This window comes from Mobula birostris, chromosome 1, assembly GCF_030028105.1.
Source record: "Mobula birostris isolate sMobBir1 chromosome 1, sMobBir1.hap1, whole genome shotgun sequence".
Taxonomy (NCBI): domain Eukaryota; kingdom Metazoa; phylum Chordata; class Chondrichthyes; order Myliobatiformes; family Myliobatidae; genus Mobula; species Mobula birostris.
The window spans coordinates 29104469-29131955 of NC_092370.1; the positions used below are offsets into that span (position 1 = coordinate 29104469).

Below are 27487 nucleotides of genomic sequence, written 5' to 3' on the forward strand. Positions count from 1 at the left end.
CCTACAGCGGGGAGCCACAGTGACTGAGTTTCTGGCACTGAGTCTGTTGCTGTGGCACAGAAGAGCAGAGAGGTGAAGAGAACTGTAATGTTGATTCCTTAGTCAGGGAAAGAGAGTAAAGGTTCTGTGGGTGTGATATGGACATCTGGATGGTATGTTGCTCCCTGGTGTCAGAATTAGGGATGTCTCAGATTGGGTCCATGGCATTCTCAAGGCGAGCATAAGCAGCCAGGAGTCTTGGTCCAGAAGAGAGATTTTCGGAAGCCAGATAGAAAGCTGAGGAATAGGGCGTCTAGGGTAGCAATCTCTGCATTGCTGCCTGTGCCACACGCCAGTAAGGGTAAGAATAGAATGATTTGGTAGGTGAATACATGGCCGAAGAACGAGTGCAGGGATCATTGGGATCTCTTCTGGGGAAGGTATGACCTATACAAAAGGGATGGGTTATACCTGAACCCGAGGGGGTCCAATATCCATGCAGGCAGGTTGGGTAGAGTGCTACGGGTGGGTTTAGACTAATTTGACAGGGGGACAGGAACTGGAGTGATAGTGCTGAAGATGAAGCAGTTGGTTTACAAACAGAGGCAATGTGTAGCGAGCTTCTTAGCAAGGAGAGGCTGATGATAGGGTAAAAATTGCAGTCAGCAGGCTGAGTTGCAACATATAAAGTAGACAAAATCAAAAAGGGTGAATACAGGACTTAAGGTGTTATATTTGAATGCACACAGTATCTGGAATAAGGTAGATGAACTTGTAGCACAGCTAGAGATTGGAAGGTATTATGCTATAGGCATCACTGAATCATGCCTAAAAGAAGATTATATCTGGAGCTTAATGTTCAAAAAGGCAGAGGGGTGGTATTCCTCTGTTCATAAAATATGAAATCAAATCATTAGAAAGGGTTCGTCAGCCTCACCAGACAAGTTCTCCAGCGTGTCCTGGCTGAGCACTGCTGACTGGTAATGCCACCACTCCCCTTTAAATCCATTCTGGTTCTATAACACCTCAGAACACTGAGCTGCCAGGTCTGCCCTTCCTGTAATCAAATCTCACTAATGGTTACAATATCATAATTCCATACATGCTAATCTACGCCCTAAGCTCATCTACCTTTCCCACAATATTCCTTGCATTGAAATATATGCAGCTCAGAACATTAATCCTATCCTGCTCAATCTTTTGATTCCTGACTTTGCTTTGTATATCATTCACACAACCACTCCGCTATCTGTTCTGGCACACTTATTCCCAACTGCTGCAGCTCCGGTTTAAACTCACTCACCGCACCCACCCCCTCACCCCCCCAACTACCCATGCAGCACTAGCAAATCTTCCCAATAGAATATTAGTCATCCTGCAGTTCAGGTGCAAACTGTCCTTTCTGTACAGGTCCCACTTTTGCTGGAATAGAACTCAATGATCCAAAAGTCTGAAGCCCTCCCTCCTCCACTATTGCTTAGCATTCAAGATGATGTAGTAATTGTAACAAAAAGTTGCCTCTCTGACTGGAGGCCTGTGAGTAGTGATGTACCATGGGGTCGGTGCTGGGTCCTTTGTTGTTTGTCATCTATATCAACAATTTGGATGATAATGTGGTTAACTGGACCAGCAAATTTACAGATGACATCAAGATTGGGGATGTAATGGACAGCAAGGAAGGCTATCGTGGCTTGCAGAGGTATCTGCGTCAGCTGGCAAAATGGGCTGAAAAATGGCAGATGAAATTTAATGCAGACAAGTGCGAGGTATTGGTAGGACCAACCAGGGTAGGTTTTACACATTGAATGGTAGAGCACTGAGGAGTGTGGCAGAACAAAGGGATCTGAGAAAACAGGCCCAAATTCTGTTGAAAGTTGCGTCACAAGCAGATAGGGTTGTAAAGAAAGCTTTTGGCACATTGGCCTTCATAAATCAATCGAATAAAACAGATTCCATATTATGCTGAAGTTGCATAAGACATTGGTGAGGCTTGTGTGCAGTTTTGGTCATCTACCTACAGGAAAGATATAAATAAGGTTGAAAGAGTACAGAAAAAAAACTACAAAGTTGTTGCCAGGTCTAGAGGACCTAAGTTATAAGGAAAGATTGAATAGGTTAGAGCTTTATTCCTTCGAATATGGAAGATTGAGAGGAGAATTGATAGAGGTATTCAAAATTATGAGGGGTATAGATAGGGTAAATGCAAGCAGGCTTTTTCCATTGAGGATGGGTAGGACTACAATCAGAGGTCATGGGTTAAGGGTGAAAGGTGAAAAGTTTAAGGGGAACATGAGGGGAAACTTTGTCACTCAGATGGTTGTGAGAGTGTGGAATGAGTTGCCAGCAGAAGTGCTGCATGCAAGTTCGATTTCAACATTTAAGTGAAGTTTGGATAGATAGATGGTTTGGTAGGGGTATGGAGGGCAATGATCCTGATGCAGGTCAATGGGAGTAGGCAGTTTAAAGGTTTTGGCACGGACTAGATGGGCCAAAGGGCCTGCCTCTGTGCTGTACTTCTCTATGACTATCTCCTGTGCAATATGTTAAACTACATGATCTTCCTATTTCTGGCCTCAATAGCATGTGATACGGGAGACAATCCTGAGATTATAACCCTGGAGGTCCTGTCTTTTAACTTAGCACCTACCTCCCTGAACTCAACCATCCAACCTCTGTCATTGGTACCGACATTGACCACAACTTCTGGCTGCTCACCCTGCCACTTAAGAATGCTGTGGATGCAATCTGAGATGTTTCTGACCCTGGCACCCAGGAGGCAACATACCATCTGGAAGTCTCATTCTTGTCCACAGAACCTCTTTTCTGTTCCCCTAGCCAACAAATCCCCTATCACTACAGCTCGTACCCCCCACCCCTTCCCTTCTGAGCCACAGAGCCAGACTCAGTGCCAGAGATATGATCACAGTGGCTTTCCTCTGCAGGCTGATTGCTTCCCCCCCAACTCCGCCAACAGTATCCAAAATGTTATAGCTGCTGTTGAGGAGAACTGCCACAGGGGTACTCTACACCAGCTGCCTATCCCTGTTCTCCATCCTGACAGTCACCCAGTTTAATGTGTTGTGCACCTCGGGTATAACTACTTCCCTATATGTACTGTCCATCACCCCATCAGCCTCCCAATTGAATCAGAGTTCATCCAGTTCCAGCTCTAATTCCTTAACCTGGTCTATTAGAAGCTGCAGCCAGCTGTATTTGTTGCAGGTGTAGTCGTCAGGGATACTAGAGATCTCCCTGCCTTCCCACATCCTGCAAGAACAGCATTCCACTATCCTATCTGGTATCCCACTGCTCTAAATGTGCAACAGAAAAGAAAGGAAGACTAAAAAATGAAAAAAAAAATCTACAGTCTACACCTCTTTTCACCAAAGCAAAAAACATATTTGGATACAACTCCTTTCAAGGGACACCAGACCATGTATACATGAATTCCTCCTATCAACTTATTATACTTTCAAAATTATCAAAAACCCTTAGTAAATTTCTGAAGGGGAAATTCACAAATATATATTAGATTAGATTAGATTCAACTTTATCGTCGCTGTGCCGAATACAGATACAAAGTCAATGAAATGCATTTAGTATCTGACCAGAAATGCAAAGAATAGTGTTATTTACAAAATAACTGCGAATAAAAAAAAAGTGCTACAGCACACAAATCTAAAAGTACTGAGACAGTACAATACATATGCAATACTGCTTAGTGCTGTGATGAGAGGTTCAGCAGGGTCACAGCCTCAGGGAAGAAGCTCTTCCTGTGCCTGCTGTTGCGCCTTTTTGATCAGGATGGAGGAGTTCAGGGACAAGGTGAGATCCTCGGAAATGTGGACACCAAGGAATTTGAAGCTTGATACACGCTCCACTACAGTTCCGTTAATATAGATGGGGATGTGAGTGTGACTCCTGGCATGCCTGAAGTTCACAATGATCTCCTTGGTCTTCTGGGTGTTAAGGGCCAGATTGTCGTCGGCACACAACGCAGCCAGGTGCTGAACCTTGTCCCTGTAGGCCGTCTCGTCATCCCCTCTGATCAGACCCAACCACCATGGTGTTGTCTGCGAACTTGATTATGGAGTTAGAACCATGTACAGGAACGCAGTCACAGGTGAAAAGGGAGTACAGGTTCCCGAACCAGAGGAAAATCCTGCCTCTATTTACACTATATTTATGTTACATTTTGCTTGAATCAACTTAGAGCTTTCTCACAGATGCTGTCAAACCTGTTGGCATACCCAACATTTTCTGCAGTGTTTTTGTGGCATTTTAATATTTGAACTCGACTTAAAAATGAAAATAATTAGGCACAAGTAAACCTTGCTAAATACAGTAGTACCCTAGAAAAATAGACACTACGAAAAAAGTAGAAGTAACACAATTTATTTTTAGTTTCTAATAATTCAGAGTGTGCATTATGTTATGAAGTAAACTTGATTCATATGATCAAAAGGCCATCCATTCTCTCAACCCTAGTTTACCACTGAATGAGATCACTCTGTACTGTATCTTCATTCTATTTCCCAACTCTGCTACTAACTATTAGAATACAAAAAATAGGAGCAGCAGGCGAGCATCCTGTCAGTCAAGCCTGCTTCACGATTCAAAAAGATCATTGCTGACCTGATCTTGGTTTCACCTCCACTTTTCTGCATGCTCCCCATAACACATGACCCTGCCTGTATAGTCTTAAAATCTACCTTTTTTAGCTTTAGTGATATTCACTGACCTAGCTTTCACAATGTCCTGGGTAAATAATTCCATTGACTCGTGACCCTCAGGCAGAAAATTTCCTCCAAACCCCCATCTTAAATGGATGATCTCCTACTCTAAAACTGTGTAGATTAATTCTTAATTCTCCCATGGGATAGAGGAGAGGGGAAATCTTTATGACACCATAAAGCCCCTAGAATTTTCTGGGCCCGAGCTATTTAACCTATTCTACCTTCACATAACAGAGGTATCATCCCAGGCATCAACCTAGTGAATCTTCCTAGAACTACCTCGAATGTCAGCATAAAAGATGAAGTATAAAAGAGTCTTAAAAAATTAAAACTACGTGTAGAATTCCAGGAATGGTCTCACCAACAACCCATACAATTGAAGTCAAACCTATTACTTTTAATCGCCATCGACAGTATTTACTAATAAAGGCCAACACTCAATTGCATTCCTACTTCCTACAGTATATCTACATGCTAAATTCATGTGCTACATTTACAGGGATATCTAGCTCCCTCTGTACAGTTGTTCTGTACTCTCTCTCCAGTCATACAGAATTCTGATTTTCTGTTCTTCGTACAAAATAGACACTCTTATATCCTTACTTCATACTTCATTGGCCAAGCTATTGCCCACTTGCTCAACATATCTACATCACTTTCAAGATAGGGCATGCCCTCCTCACACTTGCTTTCCTAACTATCTGTATTAAAAGCAAATTTGGCTATACTGCAATCAGTCCCTTCAACTGTCATTGGTAGAAATCTTAAATAACCAGTGATCACTATAGCACATGAACAGTTACAACATATTATTTCAGTCATCTTTCATTAGAAGCTCTTTGTTGTGTCCACCCTCCATGATCCACTTGCTGCATTGAATCCAGAAGCAGCAAATGTCTGCGCTCCCTCCAGCTATGTTTCCATGGTGTTTCCAACTGGCTTCTCTCTCCCACTGCAAGGAGATATGATGCCATTAGGCATTCATGGAACACAATATCCTTTTTGATTTCCAAATAAAACATAGGGAGTTTGAAGTACAGTAGATATTGAGTTCAGACATCCCACCCTGCAAAAACTCATTTCGGGGAGGTAGCACCATCAACTTGCGGAAGACTTCAGGAACTTCTGGGAGAGGTGGGATGTCTGCAATACAGTAGCTCCTTAGCAGCTAGCCAGCTAGTTTAAATAACGTTAGCTATGTTAATGAATGAATGACACTTGTTAAACTCACCTCAACATGTCTTTTACAGTCTTAACCCACCATGGGCAATAGAAAAGTCACTGTTGCAAACAGTGCCGTGAGCAACACTGTCATTATTTTTGATCCCTATTAGGCAGGGGTACACTTTAGTGTAGTCTGGGGTGACGTACGTTTTATATTTTTTTTGGAACACTCTGCCATGGCGCGCTCTCACTCTCGCTCTCTCTCTCTCGTGGTCGCTCGCGCACTCTCAAGCGCTCTCGCTTGCTTTCTCTCTCGCTTGCTCTCTCGCTCTCTCTAGCTCTCTCGCTTGCTTGCTTGCACTCGCTCTCTCTCTTGCGCGTATGCTCTCTCTCGTGGTCGCTCTCGCGCTCTCTCTTACCTTCTCTCACTCGCTCTCAAAAAATTGATTTCCGTGATATTGTATATAATTTGCGGGCATCAGGGAGCCACTATGAATATGCGGGAGACTCACGGGACTTCCAGGAGAGGTGGAATGTCTGTGAGTTGACTTATACTACATTTTTCTTGGTAAAATCCATACAGCCATAAGACCATAGGAAAAAGATGCAGAACTAGGCCATTCAGCCTATTGAGTTTGTTCTGCCATTCCATCTTGGCTGATTATTATTCCTCTCAAACTCATTTTCCTGCCTTCATCCCGATTATCTCTGACACCGTAATTATTCAAGTAACAATCAAACTCTGCCTTATATATACCCAATGACTTGGCCTGTACAGCCATCTATGGGAAAGAAGTCCACAAATTCACCACCATCTGGTTAAAGAAATTTTTCCTTATCTCTGGTGTAAATGGACATCCCTCTGTTCTGAGGCAATGCCCTTTGATCCTAGACACCCCCACTATAGGAAACATCCTCTCTATATCCACTCTATCGAGGCTTTTCAATATTTGGTAGGTTTCAATGAGATCCCCTCATTCTTCTAAACTCTAGTGAGTACTGGCCCAGGGCCTTCAAACACTCCTCATATGATAACCCTTCCATTTCTGCGTCATTCACGTGAACTTTCTCTGGATCCTCTCCGATGCCAGCACAAATAAGGGACACAAACCAAATAAGTGTGGTCTGACCAGTGCCTTATAAAGCCTCAGCATTAACATCCTTGCACTTGAATTCTAATCCGCTCGAAATGAATGCTAACATTGCATTTGCCATCCTTACCAATGACTCAACCTACAAGTTAATCTTTAGGAAATCCTGCACAAACACTCCTAGGTCCCTTTGCACCTTTGATTTTTGAATTTTCTCCCCATTTAGAAAATAGTTCATGCTTTTATTTCTACTACCAAAGTGCATGGCCATGCACTTTGCTACACTGTTTTCCATTTGCCACTTCTTCTTTACCCATTCTCCCAATCTGTCTAAACTCTTTTGCAGCGACCCTGCTTGCACTACTTGCTCACCTATCTTTGAATTGTCCACAAACTTGGCCACAAAGCCATCAATTCTGATATCTAAATCACTGACGTATATCACGAAAAGAAGTGGTCCCAATACTGATCCCTGCAGAACACCACTAGTCACTGGGTGCCAACTGGAATAGGTCCCCTTTATTCCTATCCTTGCCACTTGCTAATCACCCAACCTTCTATCCATGCTAGTATATGCCCTGTAATACAGTGGGCTCTTATTAAGCAGCCTCATGTGTGGCACCTTGCCAAAGGCCTCCTGAAAATCCAAGTAAACAACATTCACTGACTCCTTTGTTGATCTTGTCTGGAATTTCCTCAAAGAAATCCAACTGATTTGTCAGGCAAGATTTCCCCTTAAGGAAACCATGCTGACTGGCTTATTTGGTCATGTGGCTCCAAGCACCCTGAAAGCTCATCCTTAATAATAGACGCCAATATCTTCCCAACCACCGAAGTCAGGCTAACTGGCCAATAAGTGCCTTTCTTCTGCCTCCCTCCCTTCTTAACAACTGGAGTGACATTTGCAATTTTCCAGTCCTCTGGAACTATCCCAGAATCTAGTGATTCTTGCAAGACCAGTACTAATCAGCCTCCTCTTTCAGAATCTTAGGATGTAGTACACCTGGTCCCGGTGACTTATCACCCTTCAGACTTTTCAGCTTATGAAGCAGCTATTCCTTAGTAATAGCAATGACACTCACTTCTACCCCCAACACTCTGGCATTTCTGGCATCCTGCTAGTGTCTTCCAAAGTGAAGACTAATGCAAATACTTATTCAGTTCGATATCCATTCCCTTCTCTCTTTTACTCTTTATATATGTGAAAAAACATTTTGTATCTTCTTTTACTTTATAAGCTTGCTTACCTTCATAGTTCTTCTATCTCTTTATGGCTGTTCAGTTGCCTTCTGTTGGCTTTTAAATGCTTCCCACTAATGTTTGGTATATTATGTCCTTTCTTTTGCTTTTATGCTTCTTTGACTTCCCTTGTCAGCCATGGTTGCTTCATCCTCCCTTTAGAATACTTCTTTATCTTAAATATGTATCTTTCTTCTGCCTTCTGAATTGCTCCCAGAAACGGCAGACATTGCTATTCTGCCATCATCCCTGCTAATGTCCCCTTCAATTCAACTTCGGCCAGCTCCTCTCTCATGCCTCTGTAATTCCCTTTACTGATACTGATACATCTCACTTTATCTTTTCCCTCTCACACTGCCGGGTGAATTATATCATATTATGCTCACCGCCTCCTCAGTCTGCACAATTAAGTACATACATCTTGTGCAATGATTTCAACTTCAGAGGAGCAATAATCACACAATTTTATGCAACAGTGCACAGTAACAGGAAATCATTTCAGCAGTCCCAGATGAAAGTCGTCTGAGTGATTCAAATTATGCCAGTGTCTCAAAAGACACAGCCTAAGATTGTCCAGACCAAACGTATTGAGGCTATCACATTTCCCAGAAATATTGTGAAGCACTCACTTAAATTCTACTATCTCTTGCAGAAAGCAGTGATGTACAACTGCTCCCAACTGGTACCATCTACACCATCTGTCAGTCAGAATGAAGAGGGTGTGGATGATTAGCCTTCAATTAAGACCTTGACCAACCAGCAGTTATCAAAAATTGTGAAAGACAATGTTTTGGTCATATATAGTGCTCAAAAAGAACATATGAACATAAAAGCATAAGAAATTAGGTGAAGTAATTTCTGAGCCCATCAAGTCTACCCATCATTCAATATGATTAAGGCTGACCTGCCTAGGGCTCATTTCATCTTCAGCGTTATTTCCCTATAATCCTCAATTCTCTGACTTTCAAAAATGTGTACACATCTTTTTTTAAAATACTCCTAATGACCCAGACTCCACAACCCTCTGGGGTACAGAAGTCCTGACGAAGGGTCCCGGCCCAAAACATCGACTGTACCTCTTCCTATAGATGCTGCCTGGCCTGTTGCGTTCACCAGCAATTTTTGTGTGTGTTGCTTGAATTTCCAGCATCTGCAGATTTCCTCGTGTCGGGGTACAGAATTCCAGGGATTCACCACCTCTGCGTGAAGATATTTTACACATCTTGGCTTCAAATAGCTACTCCCAATCTTGCAGATCATTGATAGATACCATTTTTCCTAATCCCACAATCTCTTCCACATTATAAGGTTTGGATGATACAAGCATACTTCTCTAACATACTCCTCACCTCACTGCAACCATCTCTCAACTTGGATGCACAAGGAATCCTGTAGGGATAAGCCCCCAGATGAAAGTCAATCCTCTGATAATTATAAATTCAGCTCAGCTGTTGGCATCCATCAATAGCAGACAGCAGATTAGAATTGAAATCTACATGGACAAGTCACCTGGCATAAGTAGACTTCAGCAAAGTACAGGGAAAAAAAAACAAGGAATGCTATTTCAACACCAGCTCTGCTCTGGAGTACTCTTCTGAAAACCATGATGGTGCTACCTATAGGAAGAGACTGGAAAGCATTCATGTTTAGTTGTTTAAGGTACTGTCAGGGTTGCTTTTAAGCTTGTGTGTCATGTCTTCAGTTCTAATCTTTCACATTAACTTTGTACTAAATGTAGCAGTGAAAATTATTGTTATCCAAGCAAAAACTGCTACTACCATGGCTTTGGACTCCAGGGTTCAAATAGACTTTAGAAGTGTGATAGTACTCCAAGAAATTGTTCTCTAGTAGATTCTGAGAATCATTAATATTCTGGCCCAGTGGAGTGGAGTAGAATGCTATCCACAGGATGATAACATTTATTTTGTGATCACTGCCTTTTTAATACTGCCTTTGGTGTTGCCAATCAGCAGACTATTGCCTCACATGGTGATGGAGTCCAATTCAAAGCAGAGCCAGCAGGACTAAAGATGCTCTGATAATCTTAATGGCTATCAGCATCGTCTTCCAAAGCAAATGAGCAACCATCTCTACTGAGGGAACATTTTGAAAAAGTAATGGGAATAGCAATAGCAAGCGGGAGATATGCATTATATAAATATACAAAGTTTATTAGCCAACAATTGTATGGCTTTGGCACTGATTGAATGCATGCATTGTTATGCTTAATTTTTGATCCTTACACTTATGAGTTGTGCTCAAGCAGACATTGAAATAATAAGCAAATGAGAGACAGTAAGATCTCTGAATGCACATGGAACCCATGGACACCACCTCACTACTTTTATTCTGCACTATCAGAATCAGAATCAGGTTTATTATCACCAGCATGTGACGTGAAATTTGTTAACTTAGCAGCAGCAGTTCAATGCAATACATAACCTAGCAGGGAAAAAAATCAATAAAAATAATAATAAACAAGTAAATCAATTACAGTATAGGTACAGCATGTTTGGATAGATTTTTTAAAAACTTGCAAAAACAGAAATACTATATATTAAAAAAGTGAGGTAGTGTCCAAACATTCAATGTCCATTTAGGAATCGGATGGCAGAGGGGAAGAAGCTGAGTGTTACTGAGTGTTTACTGAGTGTTTGGCTTCAGGCTTCTGTACCTCCTACCTGATGGTAACAGTGAGAAAAGGGCATGCCCTGGGTGCTGGAGGTCCTTAATAATGGATGCTGCCTTTCTGAGACACCGCTCCTTGAAGATGTCCTGGGAACTTTGTAGGCTAGTACCCAAGATGGAGCTGACTAGATTTACAACCTTCTGCAGCTTCTTTCGGTCCTGTGCAGTAGCACCCCGCCACCCCCCCCCGACATACCAAACAGTGATGCAGTCTGTCAGAATGCTCTTCACGGTAAATCTATAGAAGTTTTTGAGTGTATTTGTTGACATGCCAAATCTCTTCAAACTCCTGATGAAGTATAGTCTCTGTCTTGCCTTCTTTAAAACTACATCGATATGTTGGAACCAGGTTAGATCCTCAGAGGTCTTGATACCCAGGAACATAAAACTGCTCACTCTCTCCACTTCTGATCTGTCTATGTGGATTGGTATCTGTTTCTTCGTCTTACGCTTCCTGAAGTCCACAATCAACTCTTTCGTCTTACTGACGTTGAGTGCCAGGTTGTTGCTGCAGCACGACTCTGCTATTTGGCATATCCACTAATTATTTAAATATTATATATGTATATAATTTTTGTAATTCAGTTTTTAGTGTTATGTATTGCTCCCGCATAACAACAAATTACACAACATATGCTGGTGATATCAAACCTGATTCTGATTCTTTGCCACAGAAGGTGTCGCTTTATCTGAGACCATGAATCACAGATCTTTGCACCTTTCATTTTAATGCCATTTCGTAAGTTTGACAGAAAATAAAATATACACCAAGATATGTTTTTAAATGGTATGTATGAATAAAACTGTTAAAATTTGTCCTCATATTTTATCCCAGCAATTCAGAAAATAGCTGATAAGAAAAATCTACTAGAGGTGTGTTGACTTAAGGGCACTGCACATGCTGACAGATTAGAAATAATGCATGGTTCAGACTTGGGCAAAGTATATCAAGGTCCAGTTGAAATTTTAGAGTGAAGGTGGTGTCAAATAATGACTGTAATAAAAGCAGAAGAGTGAAGACACTTCATACATGTATATACATACAGGTTTCCCCCGCCATCCGAAGGTAGAGCGTTCCTATGAAACAGTTCGTAAGCCGAAATGTCGTAAATCGAAGAAGCAATTACCATTTATTTATATGGGAAAATTTTGTAAGCGTTCGCAGACCCAAAAATAACCTACCAAATCATGCCAAATAACACATAAAACCTAAAATAACAGTAATATATAGTAAAAGCAGGAATGATATGATAAATACACAGCCTATATAAAGTAGAAATACTTTTCCACAATCATTACTGAACTGTTCTCCATAGCGAAAATCTCACGCAAGCGCTGTTGGCAAGAACACTCTCTCCAGTGCCTGGGGGTTGGGGTGGTGGGACACTGGGGTGTCATCTCGTCGCCTGTTTCCATTAGAGCAGGCAGCTCATCTTCTCCTATGACTGCCCGCCTCGATGTTGAAGGTCGAGGTTCATCGTCTGCTGTGGCTGATGTGGAAGGCTTGCTTGACTGCTCAGCCTCGCACATTTTTCTATCACACAGTTCTTTAATAAGGACTCAAACCATCCTGCAAATATCCCCTAAACTGACGTACCCTTTCAAAATTAAAGTCGCACTTTATCATTACTCATTCGGTTTCAATTGTTATCCTTTTTTCTTCCAATTGCATCAGCTCTTCATCTGTCAGTTCTTGGTGATGGGATGCCAAAACCTCTTCAACATCATGTTCGTCATCTTCCACAAGCCAAACTCACGTTGTCCTTACTTCGTTCACCACGATCAAAACACTTAATTATGTCTAGTTTTACCGTAAGTGTAACACCCTTACGAGCTCTTTCAGGCTTTTCCGATACCATAGAACGCATCTTGCAAACGGCTGCTCACAGGCACATGTTAAAGCAAAGCAGTTCCAAATACAAGGGAGAGCGGCTGCTCGGGGCGCGCTGCCTTTTATCGCGCGCTGAATTTTTTTTTCGATAACAGTGAAAACACCTTCTGAAAGCGAAAACAGGGTACTAATGTAGGTCTTTCGTAACAGTGAGGTTTCATAAAGTGAACGTTCGAAAAGCGGGGGACACCTGTATACATGTAACTTTCCAATTGTGATAAGACTGCTGAACGGATCCTGACCTGGATCTGGGCCATACCCTTCAAATACCCGGACCTGCCTCTCGGTTATTTTGCACTACCTTACTTTCCCTTTTCTATTTTCTATTTGTGATTTATAATTTAAATCTTTAGTATTTACTATCGATTTGTACTCCAGGGAGTGTGAAGCGCAGAATCAAATATTGCTGTGACAATTGTACGCTCTAGTATTAATTGTTTGGCGACAATAAAGTATAAAGTATTGAACAAAAAATTGCTGATAGTTACCCAGGACATTATTAGCAGCTTTAACATTCTTGCATAAATGCATAGATCTTTGAATTGTGGTCAGCTACTATGATTTTTTTATATAATATTCTAAAGCTAGACTCATATAACAGCATCTTTGTAATTTTGCTCTGGTCTTCCACTTCTGATTCAAGATGAATATTTGAATTAATTTTGATGCAGAATGATAGCTGTGATGGCCAATGCATAAATTGGTATGCATACTTCTTGATTCTTACATTTATGAGTTGTGCTCAAGCAGGCACTGAAATGCAGGTAGTTCACCTGGAACTGTGCATGCTGTGAAAATAGAGGGCAAAACACAAGGCGTTTCCCAAAGCAACACCAAAGCAAAAAGGAAGGCTCAAACAGCAAATGCAGCACATCCCAAAGACGTCTCCTGCTTATGAAAAGTCTTGCAATAATAGTGGGAAGAAGAATCATTTTGGAAAGTGCTGCAAAGGTGGGACTACCAAGTGAAAGGTGCATCTGGTTGCTTAGGAAGTGGAAGAAGTCTTTGTAGATTCTCTGCCGACTGCTGGTGTTGGTAAAGCAGAATGGATTGTTTCAATGACTGTGAATGATTCAGTAATTCTATTCAAGCTTGACACTGGAGCCCAGGTAAATCTGTTATCCGTGGATGATTACAAGATGCTCTAAGTAAAGAGCAAGTTTTACCCAGTGAATGTAAAAGTAACTGGCTATACTTGAGAGTACATTCCAGTAAAAGGAGGCTGTGAGGCTGTACAGTGACCTTCAAGCATAAGGGCAGCACAAAAAGTCATAGTCATAGTCATACTTCATTGATCCCGGGGGAAATTGGTTTCCGTTACAGTTGCACCATAAATAATAAATAGTAATAGAAATAGTAATAGTAATACTACTATTAGGAAATAGTAAATAGTAATAGTCATAGAAATGATAAATAGTAATAGAATAGTAATAGAAAAATAGTAATAAATAGTTAAATAGTAATATGTAAATTATGCCAGTAAATTATGAAATAAGTCCAGGACCAGCCTATCGGCTCAGGGTGTCTGACCCTCCAAGGGAGGATTTGTAAAGTTTGATGGCCACAGGCAGGAATGACTTCCTATGACGCTCTGTGCTGCATCTCGGAGGAATGAGTCTCTGGCTGAATGTACTCCTGTGCCCACCCAGTACATTATGTAGTGGATGGGAGACATTTACCAAGATGGCATGCAACTTTGACAGCATCCCCTTTTCAGACACCACTGTGAGAGAGTCCAGTTCCATCCCCACAACATCACTGACCTTACGGATGAGTTTGTTGATTCTGTTGGTGTCTGCTACTCTCAGCCAGCTGCCAGAGCACACAACAGCAAACATGATCACACTGGCCACCACAGACTCGTAGAACATCCTCAGCATCGTCCAGCAAATGTTAAAGGACCTCAGGAAATAGAGACGGCTCTGACCCTTCTTGTAGATAGCCTCAGTGTTCCTAGATCAGTCCAGTTTATTGTCAATTCGTATCCCCAGGTATCTGTAATCCTCCACCATGTCCACACTGACCCGCTGGATGGAAACAGGGGTCACCGGTACCTTAGCTCTCCTCAGGTCTACCACCAGCTCCTTAGACTTTTTCACATTAAGCTGCAGATAATTCTGCTCACACCATGTGACAAAGTTTCCTACCGTAGCCCTGTACTCAACCTCATCTCCCTTGCTGATGCATCCAACTATGGCAGAGTCATCTGAAAACTTCTGAAGATGACAAGACTCTGTGCAGTAGTTGAAGTCCAAGGTGTAAATGGTGAAGAGAAAGGGAGACAAGACAGTCCCCTGTGGAGCTCCAGTGCTGCTGATCACTCTGTCGGACACACAGTGTTGCAAGCACACGTACTGTGGTCTGCCAGCTAGGTAATCGAGAATCCGTGATACCAGGGAAGCATCCACCTGCATCGCTGTCAGCTTCTCCCCCAGCAGAGCAGGGCGGATGGTATTGAATACACTGGAGAAGTCAAAAAACATGACCCTCATTGTGCTCGCTGGCTTGTCCAGGTGGGCGTAGACACGGTTCAGCAGGTAGACGATGGCATCCTCAACTCCTAGTCGGGGCTGGTAGGCGAACTGGAGGGGATCTAAGTGTGGCCTGACCATAGGCCGGAGCAGCTCCAGAACAAGTCTCTCCAGGGTCTTCATGATGTGGGAGGTCAATGCCACTGGTCTGTAGTCATTGAGGCCACTGGGGCGTGGAGTCTTCGGCACAGGGACGAGGCAGGACGACTTCCACAGTACAAACCCTCCAGAGCCTCAGGCTCATGTTGAATACATGGCGAAGTTCTCCACATAGCTGAGGGGCACAGGCTTTGAGCACCCTGGTACTGACACCATCCGGTCCTGCAGCCTTGCTTGGGTTGGGTTGGCACAGACACAGCTACTGATAGTAGTAAAGAAAGTACAGCCAATATTAGGTCTGAGTGCATGTGAAAAGCTCAACCTGTTGAAAAGAATTTTTGTAGTGGCTTCACAGACAGAAGATGACCACACTTCATAATGGAAGACCATGCAGATGTCTTTGAGGGGCTCAGATGTCTATCTGGTATGCACAGAATCCATACAGCTGAGACAGTAGCTTTTGTTGTCCATGCAAGCAGGAAAGATCCATTTGCACTTAGAGACACACTTAACTAAGAACTAAGCATGCATAGAATGGATAAATGACACACAGAAAATTGTTCATTGGGCAAAAGAAAAATGGAGCATTGTGAATATGTCTAGACCCAAGAGATCCCAATAAAGCCATCAAGACAGAGTATTTTTAATTGCCAATATATGAGGATATCATGTCCTGATTTGCAGGTGTCAATTGATTTAGCAAACTTAACGTGGCGTCTGGGTTTTGGCAGATGAAGCTGCATGAGGCAAGTTCAAGAAGTGTACTTTTGACACACCAAAGGGAAGATATTGCTTTCTTAGGTACGATATGGAATGTTGTTCACACCAGAATTCTACCATAAAACCATTCACATGATCTTTGAGGACATACTTGGTGTTCAGACCATGATGAATGACATAATCATCTGGAGATCAATTAAGGATGAACAGTATGCACGACTGACAGGTGCTTGACATGATACAGAATGTCAATTTGAAATTAAGAGAAATATGATTTCATAGCAAGTGTGATTTCATTGACTTAGATTTAGATTAGATTATGAGGTCACGCAGTCCTCTTTTATTGTCATTTAGTAATGCATGCATGAAGAAATGATACAATGTTCCTCCAGAATGATATCACAGAAACATAAGACAAATCAAGACTGAAAACCTGACAAAACCCATAATTATGACCTATAGTTACAACAGTGCAACAATACCATAACTTGATGAAGAAGTCCATGAGCACAGTAAAAGTTCAAAGTCTCTCAAATGTCCCACATCTCACGCAGACGGGAGAAGGAAGAACTCTCCCTGCCATGCAGACCGCAGTCCGATGCTGAGTCATACGAAAACTTCGAGCTCTGATCAGCTCTCCGACACCGAGTACTGAGCGCCATCTCTGTCCGAACGATTCGACCTCAACCTCCGTCGCCAACAGCAGGCTAAGCTGGGGATTTTGAGGCCTACCCTCCGAAAGATTCCCGACCACGCAGTAACGACAGCAGCGAACAAGCGTTTCAGAAATTTCTCCAGATGTTCCTCTGTGCTTTCACCTCTCCATCAAATCAGAATTGTCCACGGCCCCTATTTAACAAATATGATATCATTTTTCACCAGAGGGCTGCGCACGCGCGGTGTGCTGCTCTCTCCTCCCGCCAGTCGGGACTTTCATTGGAGAAGTCATAACAGAAGAAGGAATGAAGCCAAACCCAAGAAAGACGTCAGCCATTGAAGACATAGAGAGGCCCCAAAACAAAGAAGAGATGTGACATTTCTTGGGGATGGTGACTCACCTGGCTAAGTTCATCCCTCAACTGTCTACTGGTGTCAGCACCACCTAGGTCACTCCTTGAGCAGCAAAATGAGTGGATTTGGTCTCACGTCCAAGAAGAGTGTTTCCATTTGCTGAAAGGAGTCCTAATTGAAGAGTCTGTGCTGAAGTTTTATGATACAGAAAGGTGTACTAGGATCTCGGCTGATGTGTCCTGGTAAGGCCTTGGAGCAGTACTACTGCAGCAGCATGATGACACATGGCAACCTATGGCCTATGCATCAAGTGCAGAAGCCAACTACGCACGAATAAAGATAGAGCTTCTCGCCAGCACAGATGCATGCGAAAGTTCCATCAGTACATTCATGGACAGCGTTTGAAGTGGAGACAGACCAGAAACCACTGGTCTCAATTATGTGCAAACCACTAAATACTGCAAAGGACGGGCGAATCCAAACACAGGACACCGGCACGGAGATAGAGTTAGGATGCAGGCAAAGGTGTGAGCATGGCAGGAGCTGAATGGCAAACAGGAGGGTGAACGGAAAGGCAGGAGGCAGGCAAAACTTTTCTTGACACAGGGCATTGCTGGAGCTGAATGGCAAACAGGAGACAGGCGGCAGGCAACACTTATTTTGACACGGAGTAGCAAATGGAAAGACAAACGGCAGGCAATACTTATCTTGACTTGGAGAGACAAAGTTACACAGGTAAACCTCGGTACTGAAGTAAAACTTAGAATACACAATCCTAAGCGGCCGAGAACGTGAATTACCACACTGGCTGAAACAATGATCTGGCGATGAGTGGATGCAGAGCCGGGATATTTATGCTGCAGGTCTAGATGAGAATTAGGTGTGCTGCAATCAAAGGGAATTAGGAGAATATGGGGAATTAACAGCCAGGACCGTGACACTAAATGACTCCCACGAGGATACAGCACATGTTGATGAGGCTGCAAATGCATGACGTGAAAAAGATGTACACACAGGGAAAATTTATGTTTGCTGCTCAACAAGCAGTCAACAAGAAAGAAAAGAGTGACAAAGAGATATGCAGATATGTTGACATGATTATCTATCTCCCAATAGAACAGAGAAGTTTAGGACAGCAGTGAGGGACAGATGAAACAATGAAAGTACTCAAAGAGGCAATACAGAAAGGATAACTAGCAATTAAGAACAACTGTCCAATGTGTATTCAGGATTACTGGGCATGCAGAGCTGAACTGCCAGTAGTGGAAGATATAGTCATCAAAGGGAATAGGTTTGTGATTTCAGTGTTGCTACGCAAGAAAATGCTCCAGAAGATGCATGAAGGGCATCTTGGTGAGGAAAATTGTAAACAAAGCGCTCAAGGAGTAAACAACAGGGATTCCGCAGATGCTGGAAATTCAAGCAACGCACATCAAAGTTGCTGGTGAACGCAGCAGGCCAGGCAGCATCTCCTTGTACTGCCCAAGAATGAACCAAAGCATCAGCCAGACCACTGCTTCAAGTGAGATATGTCCTACCTACAGACCAAAGCAGCAAGTAGAATCGCTTACAACATATCCTGTACCAGCCAGGCCGTACTTCAAAGTTGGAGTAGATTTGTTTGAATGTAATGGGAGGAGTTACAATGTTGTAACAGACTACTTTTCCATTTACCAGAGGCTGCAGCACTCCAATCAGCATCCAGCAAAGTGGTCATCACCTTCCTAAAAGCTGTGTTTGCGAGGCATTGTCATGGCCGGTCCATGAAGTCCGCATTCTAGTTCACGGTCGGGTCTGTCGGTTCCTTATTCCAGGTTTTCCTGTTTTCCCTTGCCTTAATTGAGGCACCTGATTCTCGTTTTGGGATGGCACATAAATACGTCACAAACCAAGGATTCCCTGCTGGACTGTTCCCTTCCCCTTCCTTCTGAAGCCTCACCTGAATCCCCATCAAGTTCAACCACTAGAGTGAGACCGGAGCCTTGCCACGCCAAGATAAGGAACTATCTATCGTTGAGTTTGGAACTATTTCTGTGTCCCTGTGTTTAGTGTCCGTGTCAAAGAAGACTCTCGGCCCTAGGTCCTGTTCCCAAGGAGGGATCCTGACTCTGTGTAAAGCCCTGGCCCTAAGTCTCATTCCCAAGGAGGGGTCCCGGCTCTGTGTTCTGTGTTCCTGTGTTCCAAGTTCCAGGTGCCATGTTCCAGTCCTTTCCAAGTCAAGGCTTCATGTTCTCGTCCAGCCCTGGAGTCCCTCGGCAGTTTACCTCGGCAAGTGTCCTCAGCAGTCATCCCGGCCCTGCGCTCCAAGGAGGGGTCCCGGCCCCATACCCAAAAGCCTAACCAAGCCAAGTCCAAGAGCCGAGCCAAACCTAGTCCAAGAGTCTCGTCCTGCCCTGGAGTACCTTGTCCAGTCCACATCTAAGGCTCTGAGCATCCAGTCCATATCCAAGGCTCTGTGTTCCTGTGTTCCAAGACCAAGTCCAGGCACTGTGTTCCAGCCCTGTCCAAATCTGAGCTTCATGTCCTCATCTAGTTCCGATTCCTCGCCCAACCCAGGAGTTCCTCGTCCACCCTGGTGCTGGAGATTCTTCGTCCTGTAGCCGCATCCTGTCCTTGCCAAGATCCTAGTCCTGAGTCCTAGCCTAGACCTGGGTTCCGGTTCCGAGTCCCAACCAAGACCCAGGTTCCGGGTCCTTGTCCAGGCTCTGGGTCTGGAGTTCCATGTTCCTAGTCCAGGCTTCTCATTCCAAGTTCCCTGTCCAGGTCCCATGTCTCTAGTCCAAGTCCTAGCCCAGGCCCTGAATTTTAGTCCCATCCAGGGCCTGTGTCAATGTCCAACGTCCTTTCTTCCTTACTCACCTTGCTATCTCGATAACCCTGGTCTGTTCCTAGTACCTCAGTATCTGTGTCTTGCATTTGGGTCTGCCATCAACACCCACCATGTAACAGGCATGGAGTTCTATGTGAAGTGGTATTAGACAATGGTCCACAATTTTCAAGCTGTGAATTCAAATTCTTTGCCAACGATTGGGGGTTTCAACATATAACTTCAAGCCCATATCAACCAAAATCTAATGGCCTAGCAGGGAGTTCGGTCAAAGTTGTGAAGGGTCTCATGAAAAAAGCGGAAGATGGACGAGAGGATTTCTACAAAAGTCTAATGATTTACAGAAGTGTTCCACTGCAGAATAGACTTTCACCAGCCCAAGTGATGAAGGGTTGATGCATATGCACTGACCTTCCAGTGCATGAAAACCTGTTCACAGTTAAAGGAGCACACAAGGTTAAATTGGCTAAAGTGAAGAGGAAAGAGAAACAAAAATATTATCACGACAATACTGTGAAAAGCCTACCAAGCCTGGAGATCAAGCACAAATTCGAGATCACGATTCTGCTACATGATCCATGCAAAGACATGTACAAGAGGAAGTTGCTCTACATTCCAACTAGATCCAGATGGAGTGAGAAGCACCTATGAGAAGGAACCGTGTGAACCTATGATCACAAGGTCCAACCCATAGCTGTGACACATCACCAGTCAGTACTCCAAAGGGGCCAGCAGAAGTAAAAAATAAACTTGTTGATCAGAATTCTCTGAAAGACACAAATATCAATGCACCAAATATAAGCAATACACCAGTGAAACATGTAGAAGACCAAAAAGGATCATTAAATCTTCTCGGAGACTGATTGAAAGCTGCTAAGTGAAAAAGGAGACTGGCTACAGAATATAGATATATTTGTTGCAAAGGATTATTATTTCTTGCAGGTATATAGGGGCATAGTATTGTTTGTTTTTCATTAAAGGGAGAAGATCTATTACTTTGTGTATGCATAATTAATGTATACTTCAGTTCCCAGTGGGTAACGTGGGTAGTTCACCCGGAACTGGAAATGATGGAAGTGAGCTCATCACACGTGCTTGGACTGGAGCAAAAGCCATTGTGGTAAATCTGTAAATAAAATATTTCTATACACGCTGTTTGTCTTTACAAAGAACAAACATAACAGAAAGGTTGGTCATGGCTTGAAGCAACTCTTGCCGAGGTAAGGACCTAGACCCACAGCAATTTCCATATTGCCACAACAGGGCTACAGCAAATGCAATCTCACTGGCTCTCCACTTGGCCTTGGTTCAGCTAGAAAATAGCCTGCTGCTTACTGACATGCATTACATGAATATATAAGGTTCAGCATTCAACACAATCATACCCTCAGTTCAAATCAATAGGCTCCAAAAATTAGGTCTCTGTGCCCTTCTCTGCAACTAGATCTTTGACTTTCTCACCAGGTGACCATAGTCTGTGTGGAAAGAAAATGACATATCCTCTTTGCTGTCTATCAGTAGAGATACACATCACTGATGTGTGCTTAGCCCACTGCTCTACTTTCTTTAAACTTCACAACTGTGTGGCTAGGCACAGTTCAAACAGCATCTATAAAATTGCCAATGACACAACCATTTCAGATGGTAACGAAGAGTCGTATAGGAGAGAGATAGATCAGCTGGTTGAGTGGTGTCACAGAAACAACTGTGCACTCAGTGTCAGTGAGACCAAGGAATTGATTGTGGACTTCAGGAAGGGGATGACGAGAGAACACACACAAGTCCTCATTGAGGGATCAGAAGTGGAAAGGATGACCAGTTTCAAATTCCTGTGTGTTAACATTTCGGATGATTTATCCTGGGCCCAACACATTTATACAACTAATAAGAAGGCACAACAGTGACTATATTTCATTAGGAGTTTGAGGAGAATTGGTATGCCACTGCCAAATTTCTACAAATGTACCATGGAGAACATTCAACTGGTTGCATCACCATCTGGTATCAAGGGGCCACTGCACAGGATCAGAAAAAGCTGCAGAAAGTTGTAAACTCAGCCAATTCCATATTGGCTCTCGCCTCCGCAGCCTCCAGGACACTTCAAAAAGTGATACCTCAAAGAGAGTGGCATCCATCATTAAGGATCCCCATCACCCAGGTCATGCCCTCTTCTCATTGCTGCCATCAAGGAAGAAGTACAGCAGCCTGAAGACACAAACTCAAAGTTTCAGGAATACAGTAGTTTATTTGCCCCTCCACCAGAAGATTTCTGAATAGACAATGAAATAAGGTGGATGATCTTGTTGCACTCTTACAGTTTATCAGGTATGATATTGTGGCCATCGCTGAATCATAGATGAAGGATGGTTGTATTTGGGAACTGAATGTCCAAGGTTACACGTTGTATTGGAAGGATTGGAAGGATAGGAAGGAAGGCAGAGGGGGTGGCATGGCTCTGTTAGTAAAAAATTACATCAAATCAGTGGAAAGATGTGACATAGGATCAGAAGACGGTGAATCCTTGTGGGCTGAGTTAAGAAACTGCAAGGGTAAATGGACCCTCATGGCAGTTATATACAGGCCTCCCAACAGTAGCTGGAACATGGACCACAGATTACAATAGGAAATAGAAAAGGCATATTAAAAGGGCAATGTTATGATAGTCATGGGAGATTTGAACATGCAGGTTGATTGGGAAAATCAGGTTGGTAATGGATCTCAAGAGAGTGAGTTTGTTGAATGCCCACAAGATGGCTTTTAAGAGCAGTTTCTCGTTGAGCCTACTAGGCGATCACCTATACTGGAATGAGTGTTATGTCATGAACCAGAGGCGACTAAGGAGCTATTGACTGAGTTCAACATGAAATTTGATAGGGAGAAAGTAAAGTCTGACGTAGCAGTATTTCTGCTGAGTAAAGGAAATTACAGTGGTAAAAGAGAGGAGATGGCCAAAATAAATTGGAAGGAGCTGCTGGCAGGGATGACAGCAGGGCAGCAATGCTGTGAGGTTCTGGGAAAAATGAGGAAGGAGCAGGAAAGATGTACTCCAAAAACAAAGAAATACTCAAATGGCAAAATAGTGCCACTGTGGCTGACAAGGGAAGCCAAAGGTAATCTAAGAACAAAAGAGGGGGCATACAACAATGCAAAACTTAGGGGGAGATAGAGGATTGGGAAGCTTTTTAAAACCCAGAGACAGCAACTAAAAGAATCCTTAGAAGGGAAAAGATGAAATGTGAAAGTAAGCTCGCAAACAATATCAAAGTGGATAGAGGAAGCTTTTTCAAATATGTGAAAAATAAAAGAAGAGATGAGAGTGGATATAGGACCATAAGACCGCTAGAAAAAGAGGCCGGAGAAATAATAATGGGAGACAAGGAGATGGCAGATGAACTAAATAAGAATTTTGCATCAGTCTTCACTGTTGAAGATTCTAGCAGTGTGTCAGATGTTGTAGTGTATGATAGAAGAGAAGTGAGTGCAGTTACTATTACACGGGAGAAGAACTGTACCCTAGGGTTCTGAAAGAGGTACTGTTAGAGATTATGGCAGCATTAGCAATGATGTTTCAAAGAACATTGGACTCTGATATGGTGCCAGAGGACTGTGGTTGGGAAGATGTTAGAGTCAATTGTTAAGGATGAGGTTATGGAGGAACAGGGGTCAGTGTTGGGATTGCTTCTTTTTATGCTCTATATCAATGATCTAGATGATGGAATAGATGGCTTTGTTGCCAAGTTTGCAGATGATACAAAGATTGGTGGAGGGGCAGGTAGTGTTGAGGAAACAGCTAGGCTGCAGAAGGACTTAGACAGATTAGGTGAGTGGGCAAGAAAGTGGCAAATGAAATACAATGTTGGAAAATGCATGGTCATACACTTTGGTAGTTGAAATAAATGTGCAGACTATTTTCTAAATGGGGAGAAAATCCAAAACTCTGAGATGCAAAGGGATTTGGAAGTCCTTGTGCAGAACACTGTAAAGGTTAATTTGCAGGTTGAGTCAGTGGTGAGGAAGGCAAATGCAATGTTAGCATTCATTTCAAGAGGACTTGATTACAAGTGCAAGGATGTGATTCTGAGCCCTTATAAGGCACTGGTAAGGCCTCACCTTGAGTATTGTGAACAGTTTTTGGCTCCTTATCTAAGAAAGGATGAGGAACGAGTCCAGCAGCAGAATGAAAGGGTTATCATACGAGGAATGTTTGATGGCTCTGGGTCTGTACTCGCTGGAATTTAAAGGGATGAGGGGGAGTTCTCATTGAAACCTTTCAAACATTGAAAGGCCTAGACAGAGTCAATGTGGAAAGGACATTTCCCATGGTGGGGGGAGTTTAGGCCAAGAGGGCACAGCCTCAGGATAGAGGGCCATTCATTTAAAACAGAGATGTGGAGAAATTTCCTTAGCCAGAGGGTGATGAATTTGTGGAACTTGTTACCGCAGGCAGCTGTGGTGGCCAGGCCGTTGGGTGTATAAAAGCCAGAGATTGATAGGTTCTTGATTGGACATGGCATCGAAGGTTACGAGGAGAAGGCTGGGGAATGGGGTTGAGGAGAGGGAAAAAGGTTCAGCCATGATTGAATGGTGGAGCAGACTCAATGGGTCAAGTGGCCTAATTCTGCTCCTATATCTTATGGAACCCATGAACATTACCTCAGTACTTTTACCTCTCTTTTTCCACTACTTATTTAATTTAATTTTCTTTTTATATGTATACAACTTATTGTAATTTATAGTTTTTGTTATTATGTATTGCAATGTACTGCTGCGCAAAACAACAAATTTCATGATATACAGCAGTTACATTAAACCTGATTCTGATTCACTGTCAAGCATTATTCTAGTTAGTCCTTTTTAATTGCTTGGTTGTGTTTAAGTATTTCTGTGTGCTTCACATTTCAATGTTCGAAGTAGCTCAAAACAAGTATACTGTACCCACTGGTTTAGTGAACTGCTTGCAAAATGTTGCCATTGCCAGTACCATGTTGATCTCACATTTTTAAAAATGAATCTTTACAAATTATTTTAATAGTTTGAATAGTCTTTAAAAGCTTCTAATGTTTACCTAAATATCAGAAATATATGCTATATTTTGACAAATAGATAAGGTTGTGTTACCTATGAAATGTCATTTCAACTGCTTTGGGATGGGCCTTCATCCAGGCTGCCTGAAAACTGTAAATGTCACAAAAGACCCAGTGCTGGTGACAAAAGTGGATGAACAAGGTCAGAATTTTCTAGAGATCAGCAGTGAACACAAATTTTCGACCATAATAAATTTCTGACCAGGAGGAATCGTGCAGAAACTTCAGTTCAGAAAATATTTTGAGTTCTTTACAGGGGGAAAAAAAGTCAGATTTGTTGTCTGTAGTCAGAAACAGTCTGTTGTCAGATTTGGTCCTGTTGTACCACAGTAACTCTGTGGTAGAAATATCATTTGTATGTGTAATAAGGTTTACTGTAGTTTCTGTACATGATGTAGCAGAGAAACAATAGCTGATCTTATGAGATTCTCAATCACAGTGGCTAATAAAGTCATAGAAAATTACAGCACAGAAACAGGCCTTTTGGCCATCTCATCATGCCGAACTATTTAAACTGCCTAGCCTGATAGCAGTTAGCATGTGTTTGGAGTTTTGAGTTCAATTCCGGTGCCATCTGTGAGGATTCTGTATGTCCTCTCCATAGAGTGTGTGAGTTTTCCTTGGGTGCTCCAGTTTCCTCCCACAGTCCAAAGACACACTGGGTAGGGTAATTGGTCATTGTAAGTTGTCCCATGATTATGTTAGAGTTTATCAGGTTTGTCAAGGGTTGCTGGGGCAGTGTGACTCAAAGGATCAGGCCTACCCCACGCTGTATCACTAAATAAGTAAAAATAAAATAGAACTCGGCAGGAAGTGTGGAATTAAAAGTTAAACATTACAAAGGATGGCACAGAAAGGTATAGGACAATTTCAGCACAAGAAGGTAAACCTTGTTATCAGGGAAAACACATGCTATATTTTATTTTAACATGGATATAGATATAACTAAAGTAATATAAATAATCACTAAATATCATTTACCTTGCAAAGGGCTTCTTTCAATTTCTGCTTCAGTGAATTGCTTTCTTGGTGTAGCTCATGAATAACCTGCTTCTTTTGGGTAATGGTCTTATTGTCCAATTCTTGTGCTGAATGTAATGAAGATAATTCCATTTCCAAATGTTTAATGGTTTCTTCACACTCAGCCACCTATATGAAGAAAAATGACAGCCAACTTTCACTATAAAAATAATTTACAAGCTAACATGGATCTCAAAGGGATAACTCTGATGCAAAAAATGGTATTTTTGCATGCAATATATCAAGAACTTTGTCAATGATCACAAATAAAGAGAGAAAAATGAAAATATAGTGTAAAGTTCAAATCATTCTGCTGGCATGTACCCATTTAAGCCCTGATTTACTCAGATCTTGGCATAGTTTAATCAATAATTAGTTTTAGCTGAACATATATATTTATTATATATGACTTTTAACAAAGAGGTTTCATATTTGGAAAGCAGCATATATGCATGTTAATATTGTGCATCAAATGTAAATCATTCTAAATGTGTGCCAGTAAATTGGTTATAGTACTAAACTGTCAACGTAGAGGTCAAAAGTTCACTTTGCTTCACAGCAAATTATGAGATAATGCAGATCTGTAGGCAAGCACAGGAATATACTCAAAAGCTGCTGGATTAGTATTATAAAAACAAGTCCTTCACTTACATCTGAGAGGCAAGGATGTGACTAACTTGTGGAATTGCCTAATATTGTACTCAAAACTTAAACAAAAATTAAGTATATGAAAGAACCCTAATGTGAGATCTCAACAGTCTGCTTTTCATGGAACAGACAAACTCCACTGATCACCAGACAAAATTCCATAAGTATAAACAAATATATCTTGTTCTGACCTCATGGAAGAGGGGAGTACACTGTACTTTCCTTGCAGTTTGAATGAAATCAATAGGTTATTTATACAGCTACAGTATACACAAGAGATCCTGAAGATCCTGGAAATTCAGAGTAACAACTACAAAGTGCTAGAGAAATTCAGCAGGTCAGGCAGTGTCTGTGGAAAGGAATAAACTGTTGATGGTTTGAGTCAAGACCCTTCTTCAGGACTGGAAAGGAAGGGGGAAGAAGCCAGAATAAGAAGGTGGGGGGAGGAGAAGAAGTACAAGCTAGGAGGTGATGGGCGAAGTCAGCTTGTTGGGGCAGGGGGAATGAAATGAGAAGCTGGAAAGTGATAGGTGGGAGAGGTAAAGGGCTGAAGAAGAAGGAATGTGATAGGAGAGAAGAATGGACCATGGGAGAAAGGGAAGGAGGAGAAGCTTCCTTGTTAAGCGGGAAGATGGGGTGAGTGTGGACGTCTGGGAAATGGAAGCGATGCAGTAGGAGCAGCATCAATGGTGGAGGAAGGGAATCCCAATTCTTTGAAGAAGGAGGACATCTCTGAATTTCTAAAAAGGAAACCTCACT

General features: G+C 42.4%; 1 protein-coding gene across 12 annotated transcripts in view; it reads right to left on the bottom strand.

Moving 5' to 3' along the window:
* The window catches only part of LOC140195234 (uncharacterized), a 665367-nt gene that overhangs the window by 348528 nt on the left and 289352 nt on the right, over positions 1-27487 (bottom strand). For all 12 annotated transcript variants that reach the window (XM_072253281.1, XM_072253262.1, XM_072253330.1 and 9 more), the window contains one exon: positions 26042-26209. In XM_072253281.1, the coding sequence (XP_072109382.1) occupies positions 26042-26209 (168 nt within the window). The remainder of the gene's footprint in view (positions 1-26041; positions 26210-27487) is intronic.